This window comes from Clupea harengus, chromosome 25 (assembly GCF_900700415.2).
Source record: "Clupea harengus chromosome 25, Ch_v2.0.2, whole genome shotgun sequence".
NCBI classification, from domain to species: domain Eukaryota; kingdom Metazoa; phylum Chordata; class Actinopteri; order Clupeiformes; family Clupeidae; genus Clupea; species Clupea harengus.
This window is the reverse complement of record NC_045176.1, coordinates 13,331,379-13,351,378: the sequence shown is the minus strand read 5'-3', so window position 1 is coordinate 13,351,378 and position 20,000 is coordinate 13,331,379. Positions and strand designations below refer to the sequence as shown.

General features: G+C 46.0%; 1 protein-coding gene across 1 annotated transcript in view; it reads left to right on the top strand.

The window, feature by feature from the left end:
- Window positions 1-8,839: 8,839 nt before the first annotated feature.
- Window positions 8,840-20,000, top strand: part of eif2b3 (eukaryotic translation initiation factor 2B, subunit 3 gamma) — a 27,489-nt gene continuing 16,328 nt past the window's right edge. The window contains exons 1-4 of the mRNA XM_031563136.2: window positions 8,840-8,987; window positions 10,685-10,827; window positions 17,148-17,307; window positions 17,701-17,812. Coding sequence (XP_031418996.1) covers window positions 8,840-8,987; window positions 10,685-10,827; window positions 17,148-17,307; window positions 17,701-17,812 — 563 coding nt within the window. The remainder of the gene's footprint in view (window positions 8,988-10,684; window positions 10,828-17,147; window positions 17,308-17,700; window positions 17,813-20,000) is intronic.

Genomic DNA, 20,000 nt, shown 5'->3' with positions numbered 1-20,000 from the left:
ACAAGCAGGCTTGTCACACTGGGAGGATATACCTCCATGGTGTGCAATAGATCTGTAATAATCTTAAAGCAATTGTGAAAAAGATACAAAATTATTCATATGATACAAAAAAAAAACCTGTCAATAGGTCACATCTCTGTTCTCACGGTTTGGCTGTGATTTACGGGTAGATGCAAGACCAGAATAGACACAATAAATGTACATTAACACAGGTAACACTCGTAAAATTGATTTAACACAACCTTTGACCACACATCAATAACGCAACTCCAAACCGCACACCCGTATTATGTCAGTTGTGCTTGGCAGGGAGAGCACAAACTGCTCTCCTCCTTGTCATCCAGGGATAAATCAAATCTTTATAAATCTGTTGAAGGATTTTTATATTTCCCCTCGCCGGCCCCCAAGGCTCCCAGCTCCCTCTAACGGCAGAGGGGATTGCAGGCCAGCTGGACGCCACTTGCGGGACCACAGGGAGGGGAGGGGAGGGGAGGGGAGGGGAGGGGAGCGGAGGGGAGGGGTGGCGGGCACCAAAAAAATGGATGGCCATTTCCCCCCCCCCCCAGAGGAACATGGAGGAGGGTGGCCACAGCACCGCCGCATATGGCACACACGCCGCACAGCGTCCCGTAAACCGAACAGAGAGAACAACAGGGCCGAGCCTGAGTTGACGAGTCAAACCCTGACGCGCTGGCTAATTACGCCGTGGAAGGCATTCCAGACAGACAAGCAGGAAATAAAGCAGTCAGTCAACAGCACCCCTGCTAAAATAGGATTACTGGCACTGGCGAGAATGAGTAAAAATGGGGGTGGGGTGGGGGGGCATCAGTTCTCTACTTTGATGCACCAGAAGATGGCCACCCCAGGGGGAAAAAAACACTACAAAGTATCTCTGTCGGTTCTTCGGTAGCCCCCATCCAAATGAAACCATCAAAAGCTGGAGAACAGAGAGACTCCTCAGAGGAAGACCACGAAGCAGAACGCTGGAGCGAGTGTGTATATGTGGGTGTGTGCAAGTGTGTGTGTGTGTGTGCATGTGTGTGTGTGTGTGCGTGTGTGTGTGCAGTCCCTCGCCGGCAGAAGCGGTTCCGTTCCGTGCGGAGAGGGGCAGAGCGGCCGAGGGCCGGGGTTAACGGGAACAGGGCTGTCTGGAGTGAGGAGAGCGTGGTTAGCGGACCTCACAGACTGAGGACCCGGGCGGACAGAGGCAGGGCAGACACACACAGAGATCACAGGCACCCGGCTGGGTGCTGTTTGGGCTCCTGTGGCTTGCCTTCCTGGGCTCCCCTTTAAAAAACGGGCCCAGCCAGGGAAAGCACCCCACTGTCCCCACACCACACAGACTGCCTGGCCCACCACAGAACTGCACATTCATCCTCACACACACACACACACACACACACACACACAGACACACACACACACAGACAGACATGTTGTGCATATGGGGTAAACACACAGGCATCTACCACACTCACGCGAATGTTTTACCACAAGACAGAAACATATCTATGCACACTAAACACACATGCACACACACTCTCACACACACACACATGCTAAAGGACATATGGCCACGAAGAAATACAAACAGAGTCACACAACACACAAACACACCAAAAAAAATGTAGTTATAGATACACTATGTTGACATTACTGTTGAGGCAGGCATGTTTCTACTACGTTTTTTGCCTCTGGTTGCCTCTGCAGCTGTGAGGGAAGACAACAGCTTTGGCTTAGGGGATCAACGCGAGCCAAGATGAGTAGGCTCCGTGAGCCAAGATGAGTAGGCTCCGTGAGGTTGGCATAGCCACTCAGATGGGAATGCACTGTGGCTTCATTCCGCTGACAATGAGCGCCCGGGGAAGGGAATTTCTGCTGGAATGACTGCAACCTTCATGTTTATGCACTATAAAAAAACCACAACATAACTCCCATTTTCCGCTCTCACTCACTCAGCCCTGTTTGGACAGATTTGTTCTCCTAAATCCCGAGCCTACCTCCAGGCCTATCACACTCCCCTCACCCCCAACACACACACCAACCACCACCGCTCCCCCCCTCCATCCCCGCTTGTTATTATCCCAGGAAGGTCCACAACACTCTGCCTGGCCCCCTGCCACCCTGGGAGTTATGGCAACCATTAACCAGTGGTGATATGAGGGGAGCCAGACCAGACCTGCATGTAAAACAGTCAAAGGCCTGACACGCACACTCACCTGGCCCCTCAGCGAGCTGCTCAATTTCCCCCTGGACCCCCCCCCCCACTCCCACTCTCACTTACCAGTGTGGAGTGGCCCACTGTCCACAGGAGGAGTGGGCACTGCACCCAAGCAGTAGCTCCAGCAAAGACTGAGAGTGAGTCGCCCTGCCCGTCTGGCTCCAACAGAACTGCTGGGGTTTTATGAAGTGTCACCCTGCAAAGCCTGTGTTTAAAGCTGGGGAGGAAATCGTGACCCTCGGCACATTTATCACAAATTATGATTCTCTGGAGAGCACGGGGTGGGGGACGGCTTGCAACCCCTCCCCCTCAATCACAGGCCAAGTCATAATGTTGATAAAGTGCAGAAACAGAGGGCAGAAAGCTAATATGTTTGATAGAAGTTCGGAATGTCATTTGTACTGTACTGTACCATTTTTAAAAAATGTGTGAGAAGCCAAAAAAACGTCACGAGTGATTGTTCTGCAGAACCATGTCATTGAATAGCAACTAGGGGAAGTGACAAGCCCATTGAGAGTGAATGAGCCAATATTACAGGGTAACACTGGGTAATACAGAAATAAAACAAAAGTGTGTTTGTTTATAGACAGAGACAGAGAACCCCTCAAATCACTCAAATCACCTACTGAATCATCTGAGCAGGACTGGGCCCCACATGTCTAAACATGTTGTACCACGACAATGGCTGAGATGTACCACTACACTGGTACAAAGAGAAATGACCTCATTCATTTAATAGATTAATAGAAGCTGTACAGTTCTTTTCAGAGTTGGATCTTCCAAAAAGCTTAAATGTATAAAATGTATATGTATATGTATATAAAATGTATATGTGTTTATGTACTTATGCACGTGTTTAATTGCGGATGGCTTTTTAAAACACAGTATTCTATTTTTATTCATAAACATAGGCCCATAATTACCTTCCTCACAGAGTAGGTTTTTATGAATCCATTTAAAACATGTTAGATACATTATACCTATATCTATATTTATGTCTACATACCTATATCTATCTATTTATAGATAGATAGATAGATAGATAGATGCATACATACATACATACATACATACATACATACATAGATAGACAGATAAATAGATGCACATGTAAAGATAGATATGAATGTACTGTATGTATGTAGGCCAATGTAGATTAGTTATGAGCAGCTACAAATGCGTCCTGCTATTGGTTGTTAAGTCATCATGCAGTCCAATTGTGTCAGACAAACATGCCGAGGCTAATTCTTCGGTAAGTGTTCAATGATAAAAACCATGTGTCTTTTCTGTCGTTCCTGATCATATCTCCTCTGTCTCTCCCCAGCAGTTGTGAGGGGTGAAAAGAGTCCCACTCCGGCCTCACACATCACCACTTCTTCCTCTTCCCTTAATCTCTCTGGCAGACAATAAAGAAATGTTTTCCTGCTCCTTTGGACGTGTCCCGACAAGAATTTTGCACTCTCTGTATTATTATGTCTGTGAGCCAGTCCTGCAAAGCCCAGTGAGTGACACGCGTCCCCACATTTTTTGCTGCAGAGAAACACACACACTCTCCCAAAAAGAGAGAGAGAGAGAGAGAGGTTTTTAAAAGTGTGGGAGAGGAGAACGGCCTGTGGACCGGAGCATGTTTATCTATGTCACAGTCTATCGGTGGCTGACCGTGAATGAGCAAGGGGATGGGGGGGGGGGGGGTGTTTTTGTTTCCATGGCAGCTGGGGCCCTGGTGCTCTCGAGGCCCTGGAAGTGGCGCAAACACAAACCACACTGAGCATGTTGTGCTTTCGGCCGCGCCGTGGCTCGCGGGGTGGCGGCGGTCAGGCCTGAGACTCACTCCCTGGGTGGTCTGGCCCTGTGAATGTTTATGATCTAAACCAACCTAATCCAACTGGCTTGTTTAAAGGAATTGAGAATGATTTACAAGGGCTGCTTTGGCCAGGAATAGGAAATCGGAGCAAATCAAGGCAGCGCTTCAAGTCTGTGGTTGCCTTACAATTGGATGGTTTGCCCTCCCTGCTTTATCTGTCTATCACTTTTCTCTGCTCTCATTTTCGTGTGCTAGGGGGGGGGGGGTCTGTATTATGGGTTCAGGAAAATACCCAACAATCAGGATTATGAGTATTTCAGAGTGAGGGTTCACTGGATTTGCAATGGGTTATTAAGTCTTGCACCTGTGTTTGCATTGTCATTTCCACAGTTTACAGGCATTTATAGTATTTGTTTCACCACAGAGTCAATCATCGTGTAAACACTTGGAAAAGCATAAACAATAATGTATTTCCTACTGAATGATGCCACTTCTTGATGTTAATCAACTGTCTACAGAAATCCAAAGTGCTTCAACGAAGAAGTACTGTTGCAGATATATTTGTACAGTATGAACAACAATACAGTGTTGGCAATCTTTTTTTAAAGTTTTGTAAAGTCCAACATATGGGCTCAAGTATGTGATCGCTTTTTAATTTGTATTCTGCGTAAAGATCAAAAGCCGAGGACATGTTTTCCATCTCGTGCTGATGGTGTGCAGACCTCTGGCGACACAGGCTGCGAGGGCTGGGCTCCGTAGCCTGACACCTGCACCACATTTCCTGTCCGTCTCACCACTACCTATCACCATTGAGGCCATCAATAAGGGCCTGTTCCAGCTTTTATTCTTTTATCCCTGTGTGGAATTTAGGTCCATGGGTGAACGCTGTAAAAAAGACCAGAGGATAATCGCTAAAAAAGTGTCAGTGGCATGGGCTGACTTTTATGACAGGCCTGTTTTGAACCAGAGCCCACTTTTAATGACAAAAAAGATGCCATCTGCATGTAGGGAACAGCTTGTAAATACAGATGAATGGGAGCTTATTAGAATGTAAAAAGGTCTTATTGCCATATAACTCCAGTGATGACTGCCAGATTGTAGGTGAGGAGATCTGGAAAATTAATTGGAAAGTCAAACCATCACAAAATTACAAAAAATATTTCCCTTAAATCTTAAATTTGCCAAAACAGCACTTACATTAATAATCAATACAATCTTCTGTAGGGCCAAACATAGATGTTTAAGCCCACTAAAAGACTTACATTTGTTTGTCACATATTAGGTATCAGTTACCAGGAATATACAATGTCCTATGTTCATACGCTACCTTATTCTCAGTGTAAATATGGCAAAATAACTAATAAATGGGTTTAGCCAACATGTGCTCAGTTCCAGGAAGGTTTGCACATCACCTTCACATGGTCAAATGAAAGGTAAAATTGTGTGTTTAGCTGGGCATAAAAATGCTAATGTCGCTAAAACTTGTTTTTCTTAGATGTTTGTTTATGATCATTTAATGAGATTCCACTGGCAAAAAGTCAGTGGTCTATTCATGCTGCGTACGTAATTGCCTAAATTTGTTGAAGAGCCACCTGCCAGATGGTAAACTTTGGTCATGTCATCCACACAGGATTACCAGGGTGGTCTGCATTAGAGCTGCATTAATGCACTCTTTCACTGAGAGAGTCTCTGTTCGGAAGCAGCAAAGTCAAACGTGAAAACAGAAAATGCACTCTGGAATGAGTGTTTTTTGACCTATAGATTTGGATAAATGTCCTGAAAGTTGGCTCGAGACTATCAAGTTATATAAAAGACGTCAGCAACCATATGCTCTCTCTTTCTTTCTCTAGGCGTAGTCTATTGCCTTGCCTGCCCACCCTGTTATTCCAATGTTTCCTCTGCAGGCAGCAACCAATGAAGCTCATCTCCTGTCCAGGGAAAACAAAGCCAAGCCACATTCCCAGAGTTCAATTTGCTGTTAGATCGGCGGTCTGTGAATTGGGGTTTGAGCCATGTCTGTTGACTGAGGAGAGGTGATTGGAGGGTTATCTGCAGGACAGAAAAATAAAGGATATATATATACCTATGTGTATAGTGGCAAATGAAAAAAAAATATTTCAAAATATAACATTCTGCTTGCAAAAGCAAAAATGGTACAGAACCCTAACAGCCTCAAGTCTTTTGAAGTGAGACAGTACCAGCTTTGCACTTTGTTCTGCAGTGTTTTTCACCCACTTTTCGTGGTAGAAGAAAACTTAGGTTTATGGGATGGCTGTCCTGGACTGTAGTGCCACAGATTATCAGTAGGACTTTGACTGAACCATTCTAAAATATTCACTTTACTGCTTCTGAGCCACTCCAGTGTTGCTTTTGCCTTGTGCCTTGGGTAAAGGTCTTACTGGTTGGTTATCCCTCTCCGAAGCATAAGTTTTACAACAGACCTCAACAGGTTTTCTTGCGATATTTTGTTACATTTATTTTCATTCCTTTTCCCTTCAATTCTAAAAAGTTTCCCAGTTCCAGCAGAAAATAAATATCCCCACATCATGATGTTACCACTGCCACATAGAAAGGTGTTTCTTGAGGCATTGGCCTTTTTACAGAGCATCTGTTCTGTGATGCCACTTCCACTCTCTTCTTGTAGATATAATGGTGCTCGATAGGACATAAGAACACTTGGATATTTTCTGGAGTATTTTCCTCATCTAAGCATTTGAATCACATTCACGTCTATTTAGTCTTAAATTCCCTCTGTTATTTCACAATGTGGCAGAGTGATTTTTATATCCAGAAGGAGATCTCTACTTTAACCACTTGCAGGTAGTACCTAATTATATAGGTTAAATAAGTGGCACCCTTTGTAGCAGACAAACTAAATATATTGTTTTTAGAAATATACTAGAGCATAAATATTCACAATAACAATACTGATTTGGGAAGAAAACAACCACGTATCTCTGACATCATGCATGTCTCTGTGTGTGTGTGCACCACCTGTACTGATGCTTCTTGCATTAAGGCCACAGAAACAAAGTTACATAATTTAATTTTTTTCTCAAAATCAGAGTTGAAACACATGGATTCCAATTTTATTTTTCATAAGTACCTCTTTTTAGACAATCAATCAATTATCAATTCCAAGCAGTCTACATCAAGATTACGATATAGCCTACTCAGAAATACAAAAGCAGACCACACAATCAAACTCCAGCCTACCCCACTGTGCACAAGGAAATAACAACAAACATAAAAGTCAATAAAAAGACAGTAATGTAATATAAATTGCAATAGAAACCAGTAGTAGAAGTTACATTCATTACTTTAAAGGTTTCTGCCCCTACCCCGACCGTCAAAGTTGTCAGCTATATAAAGCAAGAAATCAAGAATCATTTTCATATATGTGCTCATGTATCCAGTATGCAGTTGAGAATTTGACCTCATTCATTGTGAAAACTGTTATTTACTTTTATTTATGTATTTATGTTTTAATTTGTATTTATGATAAGACATAATTGGATGCTTTTTCAACTAAATATGCAACAATGGTAGCACAATACCTGTCCACGAGTGGACTAGTCAGGAGCCTAGGCTAAAGAATATTCTGGGTCCTTAGGGTAAATGGACTCATGTAGTGTTGGATTAAACTAGGTATAAAGTACTCATTGTTTTCTGTATGGCCTAGTGTTTTATACATCATTCAAATGGCTTTCAAACTGGGTTCAATACCTACATTTATGGGCGCATAGATATTTATGTTTAAACATTGTGATATAATAAATAATTACTTTACTAATGAAATAATAAATAAATTCTTTCATTCTCTATGTGATATTCATATTGACGGGTTTTGGTGGCCGTTTTGGTTGTTACTTGTTTAACAAATTTCACTGTTTGCCAACCTGGAACCAGTTACACTGACTCTAGGTTTCTGTCAGGAAATATTTGAAGTGTGGTACCCATGTCATCATCTCTTACAGCGCCACAGATAGCAAATAAAACGTGAAATATTGATCTTATTTAAATTAAATCAAACATCTTTTGTCGTCGACAAAATCACTATCACTTATGATACTCATCATAACCTGAATTAGGTTATAAAGTGTTCTCTGCCGTTTCTGCTAGCTAGTTAGCTAGCGACGTTGCCTCCTCACATGTTTGCTGCAAAATTAGCTCTAGCCCTCTCGGTTTACTAAAGCAGATTTGTTCCTAACAAGCTAACGTTACCTGAACGTTTTTTGTGATTACTGACATCAACTGGCCGTTTATTACGGGTAGGTAAACCATTTTGTGTTCGTATCTCAATGTGTTTCTCAATTAGTGATATGGGAAACTCTTTCCATCTTCTTGCTAGCTAACTTGTTTAAGATAGCTAACCTAAGCAAGCTAAAGTTACTCAGATAACGTTAACGTTACTCCGTCAACGGTTAATGCTAGTAGTTAACTAGTTTCCCAGTTCCCTCGGTTATCATCCAGTGACGTCTAGATGTAACGTAAACATAGCACGTGTCTAACACCGCTGCATTATGAACTTAACCAAACTGGAAGAAGTCCGTCGGCAGTACATTGGTCACTGTATCAATGAAGCCACCTGGCTAGCTTGTTTGACAGCCAGTGGGTACACACGTAACGTTACAAACTGTACTTGATAACATATGCTTAAACTTTATCAGTCTGGAAATTGTCATTGTAGCTGATACTTTTTGAGTGTTTACTTATGGCAGACGTTTATGTGATTTAGTCAGCCGACTAAATGTGGCACATCTGAACGACAGCGTGTTAATACCTTAATTTCCCCTCATCTGTTTAGATGCAAAATGGAATTGCAAGCGGTGTTGATGGCCGCTGGTGGTGGGTCCCGCATGATGGATCTCACCTACAACACACCGAAACCACTGCTGCCAGTTGGGAACAAACCTCTTATTTGGTACCCGCTGAACCTACTAGAGAGAGTTGGATTTGAAGGTGAAACAAAAGTGACGAATAAAACATGACCCTAGTTTCTTAGGATGCAGTTCTGAAAGAACAGCGGAAACAGACCAGTGCTCCTGTACATTTGGCATGAACTGTACTACTGTGAAGAATACTGTGCAATTTTCTGGGCAATTTTTCATTCCTACTTCACGGTTTTCTTTAGTTAATTGCATTTCAGAGTCTTAGGATAAATAAATATACATAGGGGTCATTCTTTACACTAATTAAGTTAGCATTGTATTTTGGTCTGTATATAGACTCACTCTCCGTTTAGCAAGTTAAACGTAAAATGAGGTTCCATGAAATCCAATCCAAAACTATTCTGAACCTTAGTTAATCCTAATGACAATGTGAAGTATGTCTACAAGCAGGTTGAACTGCATTGTCTTGCATGAAAGGTTCTATACAAATAAAGTTTATTATTATTATTATTATTATTACAAAAGTGATTCTTTGGGATGGTGTATACGAAGAGAGACAGAAGAGGACTGCAGAAAGCTACTGAAAGTAGATTTCACATGACAAAAAATGGGAATGCTTCTGGACTTATGATGATGTCACTCTAACAGCATGATACATAGTGTCCCCCAATATTACTCTGTGCTCTAGACACTGTTTATCTGCTTAAGTGTATTTGTATACATGTCCTGAAAATGATCAACAAATGCATGAGAAAAAAAAAAACACCTCAAAAAAAGATCATGTACAGGAGACACTAGAACAATTCTCAACTATTATCCTTCAGATGTGTCACTGGATTTCTAAGCATTTAAGGTCTCACAACTGGGTTATACAGTTATACGAATAACTTCTAAACAATAACTTCATCATCATGCCAATGTTGCTAATTCGGTCAGCTTACTTGCTAAAGCAAAAAGCTTTTCGAGATTTCCTTCAGTTACTAGGCTATACCACAGTTTTGGGGTTGCAGTACTATAACAGTATAAGTTTGCTCAAAGGAATTTTAGGTTAATGACGATGTGGAAATTAGCCGGTTTAATCTGTGAGGTGTTAAGTCCGTAAATAGGGAACAGCCATTATGTCTCCTTATGGCGCTGTCTCCTTAAAGCTCTAAATTATTCTGAAGTCATGGAAAGAAGCTCTGCTGGATATACTTTTTTTTGTTTATACTGCACATCTAGTAATGCACTATAATAGTGTGCACAATTAAACGGCTTCTCTTTGTCATAGGTCCTGCGCTTAGCGGAGCTGTCTGTGCCATTAGATCGCAAAGGCAGGCTGATATGTGCTCAGGCCTCCACCAGTATAGCTGCCTGACACTATGGCTTTTTTATAGTAGGCTCTCTCAACACACTGTTCACAGCCAGCCAGCCTGCCAGCAAGGCCCTGCAATTAGCTTTTACAAGTCCTAGCACAAACTACAGTAACTACATAAACGTTTTCTTGCAAACTTGCCTGCTTAATCAGGGTCTTGGGACGAGTCTTTCCTGTTTGGCTCCCTCTCTCTCTTCCCCACTGCTGGATTGAAAAAAAAAATATCCAACCGCTTACAAATTCACAAAGACCCAATTGAGAATGTCTGTAGGACATTGTTATACACATAGATGTGAATTGGTGAGCGTTCATGGCACTAATTCCTTTTCCTGTTTTTTAAAAAAAATGATTATTATTGGTGAATTCTTAAATTTTGTCATGCCAAAATGTCATGCTTGTGTGTCCTCTCACAGAGGTCATAGTCATCACCACAAAGGAGGTGCAAAAGGAGGTGCTGAAGCTGGACGTGAAACTGAAGCTGGATGTGGTGTGCATCCAAGAGGAGGCAGACATGGGCACAGCCGACGCCCTCAGACACATCCAGCAGAAGATTAAGGTGAGCACAGCAACACAGTTCCCAGCAAAACCACCAAGTTTTAACTGCTGGTCCGTTGGTAAAGTAGTCAATGGATTTCTACCAGCAATTACACAAGGATTGGACTCACCTGGTATAACCCAGTGTTATTGCAAGAACAGACACTGAGTGTTTAGATGTCCTATTTAAGTTTGTCAAACTGATTCTGCAGTGTTGGGCTTTGCTAAGAGCGTGAGCGTTTGTATTTTCCTCATTGTGAAAACCCACAGTGGCAGAGTTGCAGGTTGGTGAAGTACTCTCCCAAGTGGAGAGTGAAGGAGGCCACATAGAGCCTGCTTATTTTGGATGCTCCCCAGCTGTTTACTCGGCCAGCTAATGGAGCGCTCCGGCGTGAAATTGCCATTTGTCTGTAACCAACGCCATACGCAGCAGTTGCCTCGGAGTGACTGGGAGCTCTGCACACCTGTTAGTGGGAGACAGGCCCGGGTCCTCTGGTGGTGGCCTGGGAATCGTAGAATACCAATCAGCTGTCATTACAAGTGCTCCTTAGTCCCACAGTCAGGGGAGTAGCCAATCAGCAGTCATTACAAGGGCTCCTTAGTCCCACGGCCAGGGGAGTAGCCAATCAGCAGTCATTACAAGGGCTCCTTAGTCCCACGGCCAGGGGAGTAGCCAATCAGCAGTCATTCCAAGTGCTCCTTAGTCCCACGGCCAGGGGAGTAGCCAATCAGCAGTCATTCCAAGTGCTCCTTAGTCCCACGGTCAGGGGAGTAGCCAATCAGCAGTCATTCCAAGTGCTCCTTAGTCCCACGGCCAGGGGAGTAGCCAATCAGCAGTCATTCCAAGTGCTCCTTAGTCCCACGGTCAGGGGAGTAGCTCATCATTTTCACCTCTTTTAAAAATGTTTTTATCAGTTATTGAAATCACTTTAAATTACATTGTCAACAATAAGACTGTCCTACTCAACTAAGAATCATTTTTTTTTCAGTGTATGGTTGGAGGTGAGGTACAGGTCATCCCCTCACTTATGTGAACCTTATGTTCAAATCCTTAATAGCAAGGTCTTGTCAACTGGCACCAGAACATGTTTTGGTCATTTGCTTGCCATAGTATTGGGGGGGGGGGGGTTGAGGATGCATTTCCGTGGCATCTCTGCTGAATAGCTGGCGTGTCTGGCCCGATGAGTGGGGCATGATTTACGACTCTGGCATTTCAGCGGGGCACAGAGTCAGCTAAAGGCTCTCTGGATGACTGATAATTTGACAGCCTGGAAAAAACTAACAAATGGCCTCACAGAGCGTCACTGTGTGAACCAGGATAGTATGTGCCCATGTGTGTTAGTTTGTGTGTGTGTGTGTGTGTGTGTGTTTAAGAGAGAAAGAGAGGGAGGAAAGATGTGAGTGTGAGGGTGTATATGGCTAGGCATGTGTGAGGGTTGAAGGACAGGGAAGGCCAGGAACAGGAGAGGGAGTGTGTGTGCACATGTGAGCATGTGACAGGCAGATGGAGAGTATGTGTGTGCGGATGTGTGTGTGCGTGTGTACGTGCGGGGGTGTGTGTGTGTGTGTGTGTGTGTGTGTGCGTGTGTACGTACGTGTGTGTGTGTGTGTGCGTGCGTGTGTACTGCAGTATGTGGAGCGTGGCGCCCCACTGAATAGGCCCATAGAGTGGCGGATGGCCGGCGCTTCACCTGGCTTCGGCACGGTCAGACCGGGAGCCGGCGCCCTGGGCCACAGCGGGGCGGCGCAGCTGCGGCGGCAGATCCTGTGGGCTGCTGGGCGAGCGTTCATCCGTGGGTTCCTGCGTTCCTGCGCCTCCCGGTCCGCTCCGGCCCGACCTGGTCGCACGAAGTGCCTCATTTCACCTGCTGAAAACACAGCGGCCCTCCCTGCTCCATACAGACACACACACACACACACACACACACACACACACACACACACACACACACACACACACACACACACAAATACACACCATCACGCCATCACACCATCGCCACAGTCCTGTGGCTTTCCCCCAGCCGTTTCCAAATAGATGATGTCAGCAGGAGCTCACCACTGGCCTGTGTATGGGGGAGTCGACCACCTCGTCCCCCAAAAATCCATCCCTACTCCAGATTTCTTTGTGTGTGTGTGTGTGTGTGTGCGCGTGTGTGCGTGCTTTTAAGTCGCATGTGCAGGAACATTTTCAAGGGATGTCATCACATCTGGGCTCTGGTCAGTCTTTTTTTAAGGGTCAAAGTAAAGTCAAAATGCATGCTCCGTTCTGTAATGTGGTTTCTGTGTCTTCTCTCTCTCTCTCTCTCTCTCTCTCTCTCTCTCTCTCTTTTTCATTCCTTCCCCCGTTAATTTTAGTCAGGAGCACCCAAACCATTGGAAAGAAAGATCCTTTTGCGATGTGTCACTATGCACATAAAGACAAATCATTCAAAGACCGAACGAACGAATGAAAGAAAGAACATTAAAAGCCCTCATGAATGCATAGCGTGGAGATTAACCTTCCCCTTTAGTAAACATGGGTGCACACACACAGCAGAGAGCCCGTGAGCTCAGAGGGAACGGAGGGAAGCCTGCCGGAGCTTGCCGACAGTTGCGGCAGATAGCTACATTTGTTCTCTAATCCCGCTGAGAAAACGGGAGATTAAAAGCATTGAGTTGCAGAGCCCCCCGGTGCACGAACAGCCCGCTACGCGATGAGAGATGGGCCCTGGCCGTGGGGGCCGTGGGGGCCCGTAATCCCCATCTACTGTACCCACCTGTCCACCACCCAGCTTTATCTCTCTCTCTCTCTCTCTCTCTCTCTCTCTCTCTCTCTGTCTCTCTCTCTTTCTCTCTGTCTCTTCTTTTCTCTCTCTCTTTCTCTCTCTCTCTTTCTCTCTCTCTCTCGCTCTCTCTCTCTCTCTCTCAATCTTTCTCTCTGTCTCTTCTTTTCTCTCTCTCTCTTTCTCTCTCTCTCTCGCTCTCTCTCAATCTTTCTCTCTCTCTGTCTCTTCTTTTCTCTCTCTCTCTCTCTCTCTCTCTCTCTCTCTCTCTCTTGCTCAAGACCATCAGATCCGTAGAAGCCAGAGCAGCAGAAGTCATAAAAGGAGCATCTGACGGGCGTCAGGACTCTCCAGCTAAAGCCTGCTCCCATTAAACCACTCGGCTCCTTAGAAAGAACTGAGTCCCTCTTTGTCCGAGAAAGACTGAGCAGGCTTCTTTTTTTGTTATGGTGTTTGCAGCCAAGCTGTGGTTATGAGATTACAGAACCCAGTGAAAAACATGTGTGCGTGCTGCTAATTGTAGGCCCTTTTTATGTTCTTTCCTATAATGGTGATTTTTCAGCAGTGGTCTGTACTGAGAGATTTGCTTAAGTAAAAAATGGAGGGTGGGAAGTTATTGAAATCACACGTCAGGAATAGCAGACGTTGCTTTTGTGTGTAAAAGAAAATGTGCAAGAAGCCACACGTGTCACTTTGTGTGTGTGTGTGTGTGTGTGTGTGTGTGTGTGTGTGTGTGTGTGTGTGTCTAGCATGGAGCGTTCTCTTCCTCTTCCTCATCAATTCTTTGTCTTTTTTTCCCTTTCCTTCCCTCTCTCTCTTTCTCTCTCTCTCTCTCCCTCCCATCCTCTTACACCCTCCCTCCCTCCTCGCTTCCCCCCTGTCTCCTCTCCTCCTGGGTGGTCTCACCTGGCGGGCTGCAGAGGCGGGGGGGGCGGCCAGGCAGAACCACTGCAGTCTGTGGGTGGCCTGACCTCACCCTCCAACCCACCCTCCCACCCACTCAGCCAGCCAGCAAGCCAGGCCCTAGGCAGGAAGGCAGCGCAGATCAGGCCCGTCAGATGATTTCCCACCACCCCCCGCTGACGCCCACTCCAGCGTCACAGGGAGCCCACAGGCTGTTGGGGGTGATGGGGGGGGGGCAGAAGCACCAGCCCTCTCCCAGCGGTGACAGTCAGAGAGAGAGAGAGAGAGAGAGAGAGAGAGATAGGCCTATGGCCACTTGTTGGGTCCACATAAAAATAGCAGCGCGGCTATGAAAGTTGAACTGTTCAGAGTTATGACTGTGTATCCGTTTACTGCAGATGGGCACAGACTTGGAGACTTTGGGTTGACATTGTGTGACATTTAGCTGGACAGTGTCTCCCTTAAATGAGATCTCATGGCAGGAGGTGAGAAGTGTGAGGTCTGTATGTTGAAGCCCCCCCGCCCCTCCCCATGCTCTTAGAATGATTGTGTCAATAGCTTCACATTACTTGGACCAAACAAGAAAAAGCAACAAAAAAAAAAGAAAAAGATGGAGCCAAGAAATGTCCTGTCTGCCTCAGTAGAGAAACAAATGTAGAGCAGCTCTCCACTTTTCACACGCACATTTCTCCTGCTCCTTCATTTATCAAAATCAACCTTTTTCAGACTGGCTTAATGTATCACAATGGGGCCAGTAATCTGGGTTCACGCTGGTAGGAGTCGGCTGCTCCTCAGTAGCATGGAGTAGACAGGCCCAGACACACACACACACACACACACACACACACACACACACACACACACACACGCTAACATACACACACACATGGTGTCTGTCCATGCTATCTGTTCACCATGTGTAAGTTAGTGTGTGTGTCTGTGGTGTGTGTGTGTGTGTGTGTGAGGGAGAGAGAGACGGAGGGCTTAAGAGCTGCTCTTGGGCCAGCAGCCCAGTCACTGAGTTGAGCTGAGCTGTGCGGAGCATAGTGGAGCATGGAGGAGCGGAGCGTCACGGTGGGGCCTCTCTCCCCAGGCCTCCCCAATGAGGCATGCAGCTCTCCCAGAGCCAGGCACGCTTTTACGGGCCCACGACCCGCTCCTGCTCCCCTGTTTATTTATCCACAGGCCCGAGATGGGCAGACCAGATGGGAACCAGACAACTCAAACAGAAACAATGGCGAACGCAAGCAGGATTTATCACCGCACCCCCACCCCCCCCCGATGTACACACACAGACACATACACGCACATGCAGACATGGACACATACACACCACACACTCACACAACCATTCACCTCCATCTATACCGCCACACACACACACACACACGTGGGGTTTGCAGTCAGGAGAGCAGCAGTGTTTATCAAAGAGGGCCCTCGGTTAACCCCCCCCCCCACCACCATACACACACAGTCTCACGTCAGCTACGCAGCCATGTTGTAAACCCAGGGTGTGTTGTGACTGTCGTCAAGAGAAATACAGTTTTCTCTCACACACACACACACACACACTGATGTCTCATCGTGCAGCGGCAGGGGCCCGTATGCATCATGTCCACATATTCTGCATGCAGAGATGGGCCACAGACTCGTCAGGAATCCTGCGTGTCTCCATTTCTACCATATAAAGCAGCGAGTTTAAACCCCCATGACAGCAAAATGGAGGAGAGTAGTGAGCCAAGTGCGGAATTGCGCTGTAGCTTGTTTGGAAGATGTAAGCTATATTGTTTAGTTGATAGCAAAAGACCCCGGACTGTTCCAGTACATCAACTCTTGCGTCCTGGGACCACAGCTGTTCCCATTGTTTGTACATGCCGCCCTTTCCTCTGCAACGTGTGTGTGTTTTGGCGTTGTTTAGCATGTGTTTAGCGGTTTATAGACCCGAAAATGTAAACTTGTTTCCCCCCCCCCCCCAACTCCCATGGCATTTTTGAAGTCCCATCATGAATCATGTTGTTGCTATCATGTTGTTGCTACATCTGTTTGGTTTTTCAAAGCAGAGCTTCAAGCGACGCTCTATTGCCTTTGTTTAGGTGCGTCTCGGCTTGTCTTTTCTGCTGTGTTTTAGGGCCGGAAATGCAAAGAGAGTTCCACATTCCTATATGTATCAATTAGCTCTGATTTCTGTAAGCTGTTTGGAGTGTTATCTAGTTGAAAAAAAGTAGGCCTATCTGAAAGTGAACACAAGAGTGTGTTGGTGATTTAGGTATTTAGGTTGGCCCTGTACTGTAGTATTGTAATGGAGGAAAATACTATGTGTGTTTACTTTGCTATATAAGATATACATATAGGCAGGTGTAATTGGCGCCTACAGTACCGCGTTCAAAATTTCAACATTCCCCCTCTGTCTTCTGGGAAGAAACAAAGACAAGCTTTTCAGATGAAATCCAAAGCGCATAGAGTCAATGAGGATTTCACAACCACCAGTTCTTTTTAAATGAACATTGTATAGTTTGTCAAAAACATAGGTTTGAAAGTTGTTTTAGTGAGTGAACTCCTCTTGTGGGTTTTTTTGTGTGTTTGTTTTTGTTTTTATGTAATGGTGTAGTTGGTTATTATTTAGCTTTTTAGTGTGATCTGTTACGATGGGTCATAGGACTGCCTGTTTTTGCAGACTGACATCCTGGTGGTGAGCTGCGACCTGATCACCGACGTGGCCCTGCACGAGGTGGTCGACCTGTTCCGCGCCCACAACGCCACTCTCGCCATGCTGATGAGCAAAGTTAACGAATTCACAGAGACCGTCCCTGGCCAGAAGGGCAAGAAGAAAGCAGGTAGATCCTCTTCCTCCGATATTCAAACCACCACCATCTCCAGGCCTTCATATCTCATTGGAGAAACAGACAGACAGACAGACAGAAGGAATGCCTCTGGTTGAAGTCTATCTGAAACTCCATTACACCTGAATTTGACTCATGCTGTAGTCATTGTGACACCTAGCATGCAGATCCAAACAGTTTAGCCAAATATTTGCACTTATAGATCCAGGGTCTGGTCTGCCCTGAGAAACAGCATGGATAAGGATCCATCACAACGATGGAGGACAGTAAGGAGAGGTTTATAAGGCTTTTCTCTACAAATGAAGCCGACTGCTGGGCAATCTAAATACCTGTGTTCTGTGCTCCAGCAGTAAGGCGCTTATGGGTGCCGTGTTGTGTTTGACACAGGGGAGCAGAGGGATTTTGTCGGGGTGGACGGTACGGGGAAGAGGCTTCTGTTCATGGCCAACGAGGCAGACCTGGAGGATGGCCTGGCCATCAGGAAATCCATCATGCGCAAGTGAGTGCCCAATGCCCACAGCCACCACCACAACCACCACCATCATCATCATCATCATCACCATCACACAAACACACACACACACACACACACACACATACATATACCCATAAAAACACACACACACACAAGCATACACATGTGTAAACATACACACATATACACACACATGTACACAGAGACATACTCACACACCAACACATCCTCACACTCCTCGTTACATGGAGTTATACTTCATATATCAGGTGAGTCGCCTATACAAAAGAGGCCCTATAGCACAATTTAACAGCTAACTGACTGAAAAGCTGCTGCGAGACCAGAGCATGATCGAGTGGTCTGAATGGGTCCCCCATGAGTGTCAAAGCCGAGCCTATGTTCCACATTTCACCATTCATTTCCCCCGAATACTGGTGAGCTGGAGGCTTTATCAAGCCCCTGGCCTTGGCCACAGAATGTGTCTGTGTGTGTGTGTGTCTGTGTGTATCTGTGTGTGTGTGTGTGTGTGTGTGTGTGTGTGTGTGGTGAGGGGCGGGGGGCGTTAAAGCAGACCTCGCAAGAACAATGGTGGCCTTGCACAGCGCTGACCCTGCGTTTGTGTGGGACGGAATAAAACGACGGCCTTCCGGACGTCTGCCTGTCATGGGACCTGTCAATTACCCCTGCGACTCGGGAATCTGCCCCTACTTTGGCCGATCCGCACTCTCCGTTCTGCTCCACGCCAGACGTACCCCTGCAGCTCAATATAGAGAGGGAAAACTCTCTCTTTGCCCTTTCTCTGTCTTTCTTTCTTTCTTTCTTTCTTTCTTTCTTTCTTTCTTACTTACGTACTTACTTGCTTTCTTTAGTTTTCCATCCATTTCCATTTATTTATCCTCTAGCCTACCTCCATGTGCTTTTTGCCTGCCCAAAGTGTGCTAGGCCTTCAATTATGTGGCTCATCTTTGGTCTTTGTTTCAAAAAATAACGGCCTTTGTTGCTGTATACATATGCATCCATATGAATGTACAGCACAAACAGAGTTGTCAATGCCACAGCATATTCCTATATTAGTAATCTCTTTACATCCACATGCATTCAGATAGTATCACCAGGGCCTTGGCCCCTTTCCCCATTGTTTGTGGTGTTGGGATGAGGCTGCTCTGGCTGTGGCTCCAGGGGGACCAGCGGGCAGGTTGTCTCTGGCCTGGGCGTTGGGCCTGGAGCTCTGGGTGCGGGAAGGCTGGGTGTTTGGAGCATGCTCTGCTAGGAGCTCATAAATACTTCAGGGAGCCAGAGCCACTGTAAATCCTGCCCAGGGTGAGAGGCTCTGCAGCTGCTGCGAGCGCGCGCGCGCCGCACACTGCAAATACGAGAGAGCCCACACACGCACATGGATTCTCTGACACACACACACACACACACACACACACACATCAACAGACAGACTGTCTTGCCTTGTGCCTCTGCTCCAAAACATGCGTAAGGTCCCTATTTGCACACAAATGACACGTGCTTCCCCTAAACTGTTTAGTCTCATTACACCGTACATGTACATCGCCTTTTGCCAAGCCTACACCACCACGAGGGAGACGCACCTCTGGTGGCTGTTCCCCTCTCACCAGGTCTGCCTGTGGTTGTGCATGACAGCAGGACCAGACCTAACCTGGCTGGCTGCGGTAGCTGTCTGGCATGGCGTGTTTGTGTGTTTGTGTGTGTGTGTGTGTGTGTGTGTGTGTGTGTGTGTGTCTGTGTGTGTGTGTGTGTGTGTGTGTGTGTGTGTGTGTGTGTGTGTGCGTGCGCTCACGCAGTTAGCTGTCTGTTAGCCTCTTAAACCGTACTCCCCTTCTCCAGCCCCCTTCTCCCGCGGGCCTTGTTTGTCTAAGTTGTCTCGACGTCTGCAAGCGTCTGCCCATGTATTTATACATCGCAGACGCCGCAGACAGAACAGACACTCTCGCCCCTCACCGTCGGCCGCCGACTCGTGGCATTCCCGATACCAGTACCCAGCCAGCCAAGCTGTGTGCTACGACTCAAAAGGGTTATGTGTATGTGTGTGTGTGTGTGTGTGTTTGCGCCTGAGCGGCGCGCTAGCGGTCTAGTTTGTTTTCCCAGCGTCGACATGGGCCGCTTTTATTGTTTCAGGGTGTTTATGTGTCTCACGTCTGAATCACCAGAGCAGCCCCCACCCACCCACAGACAGAGGCAACAC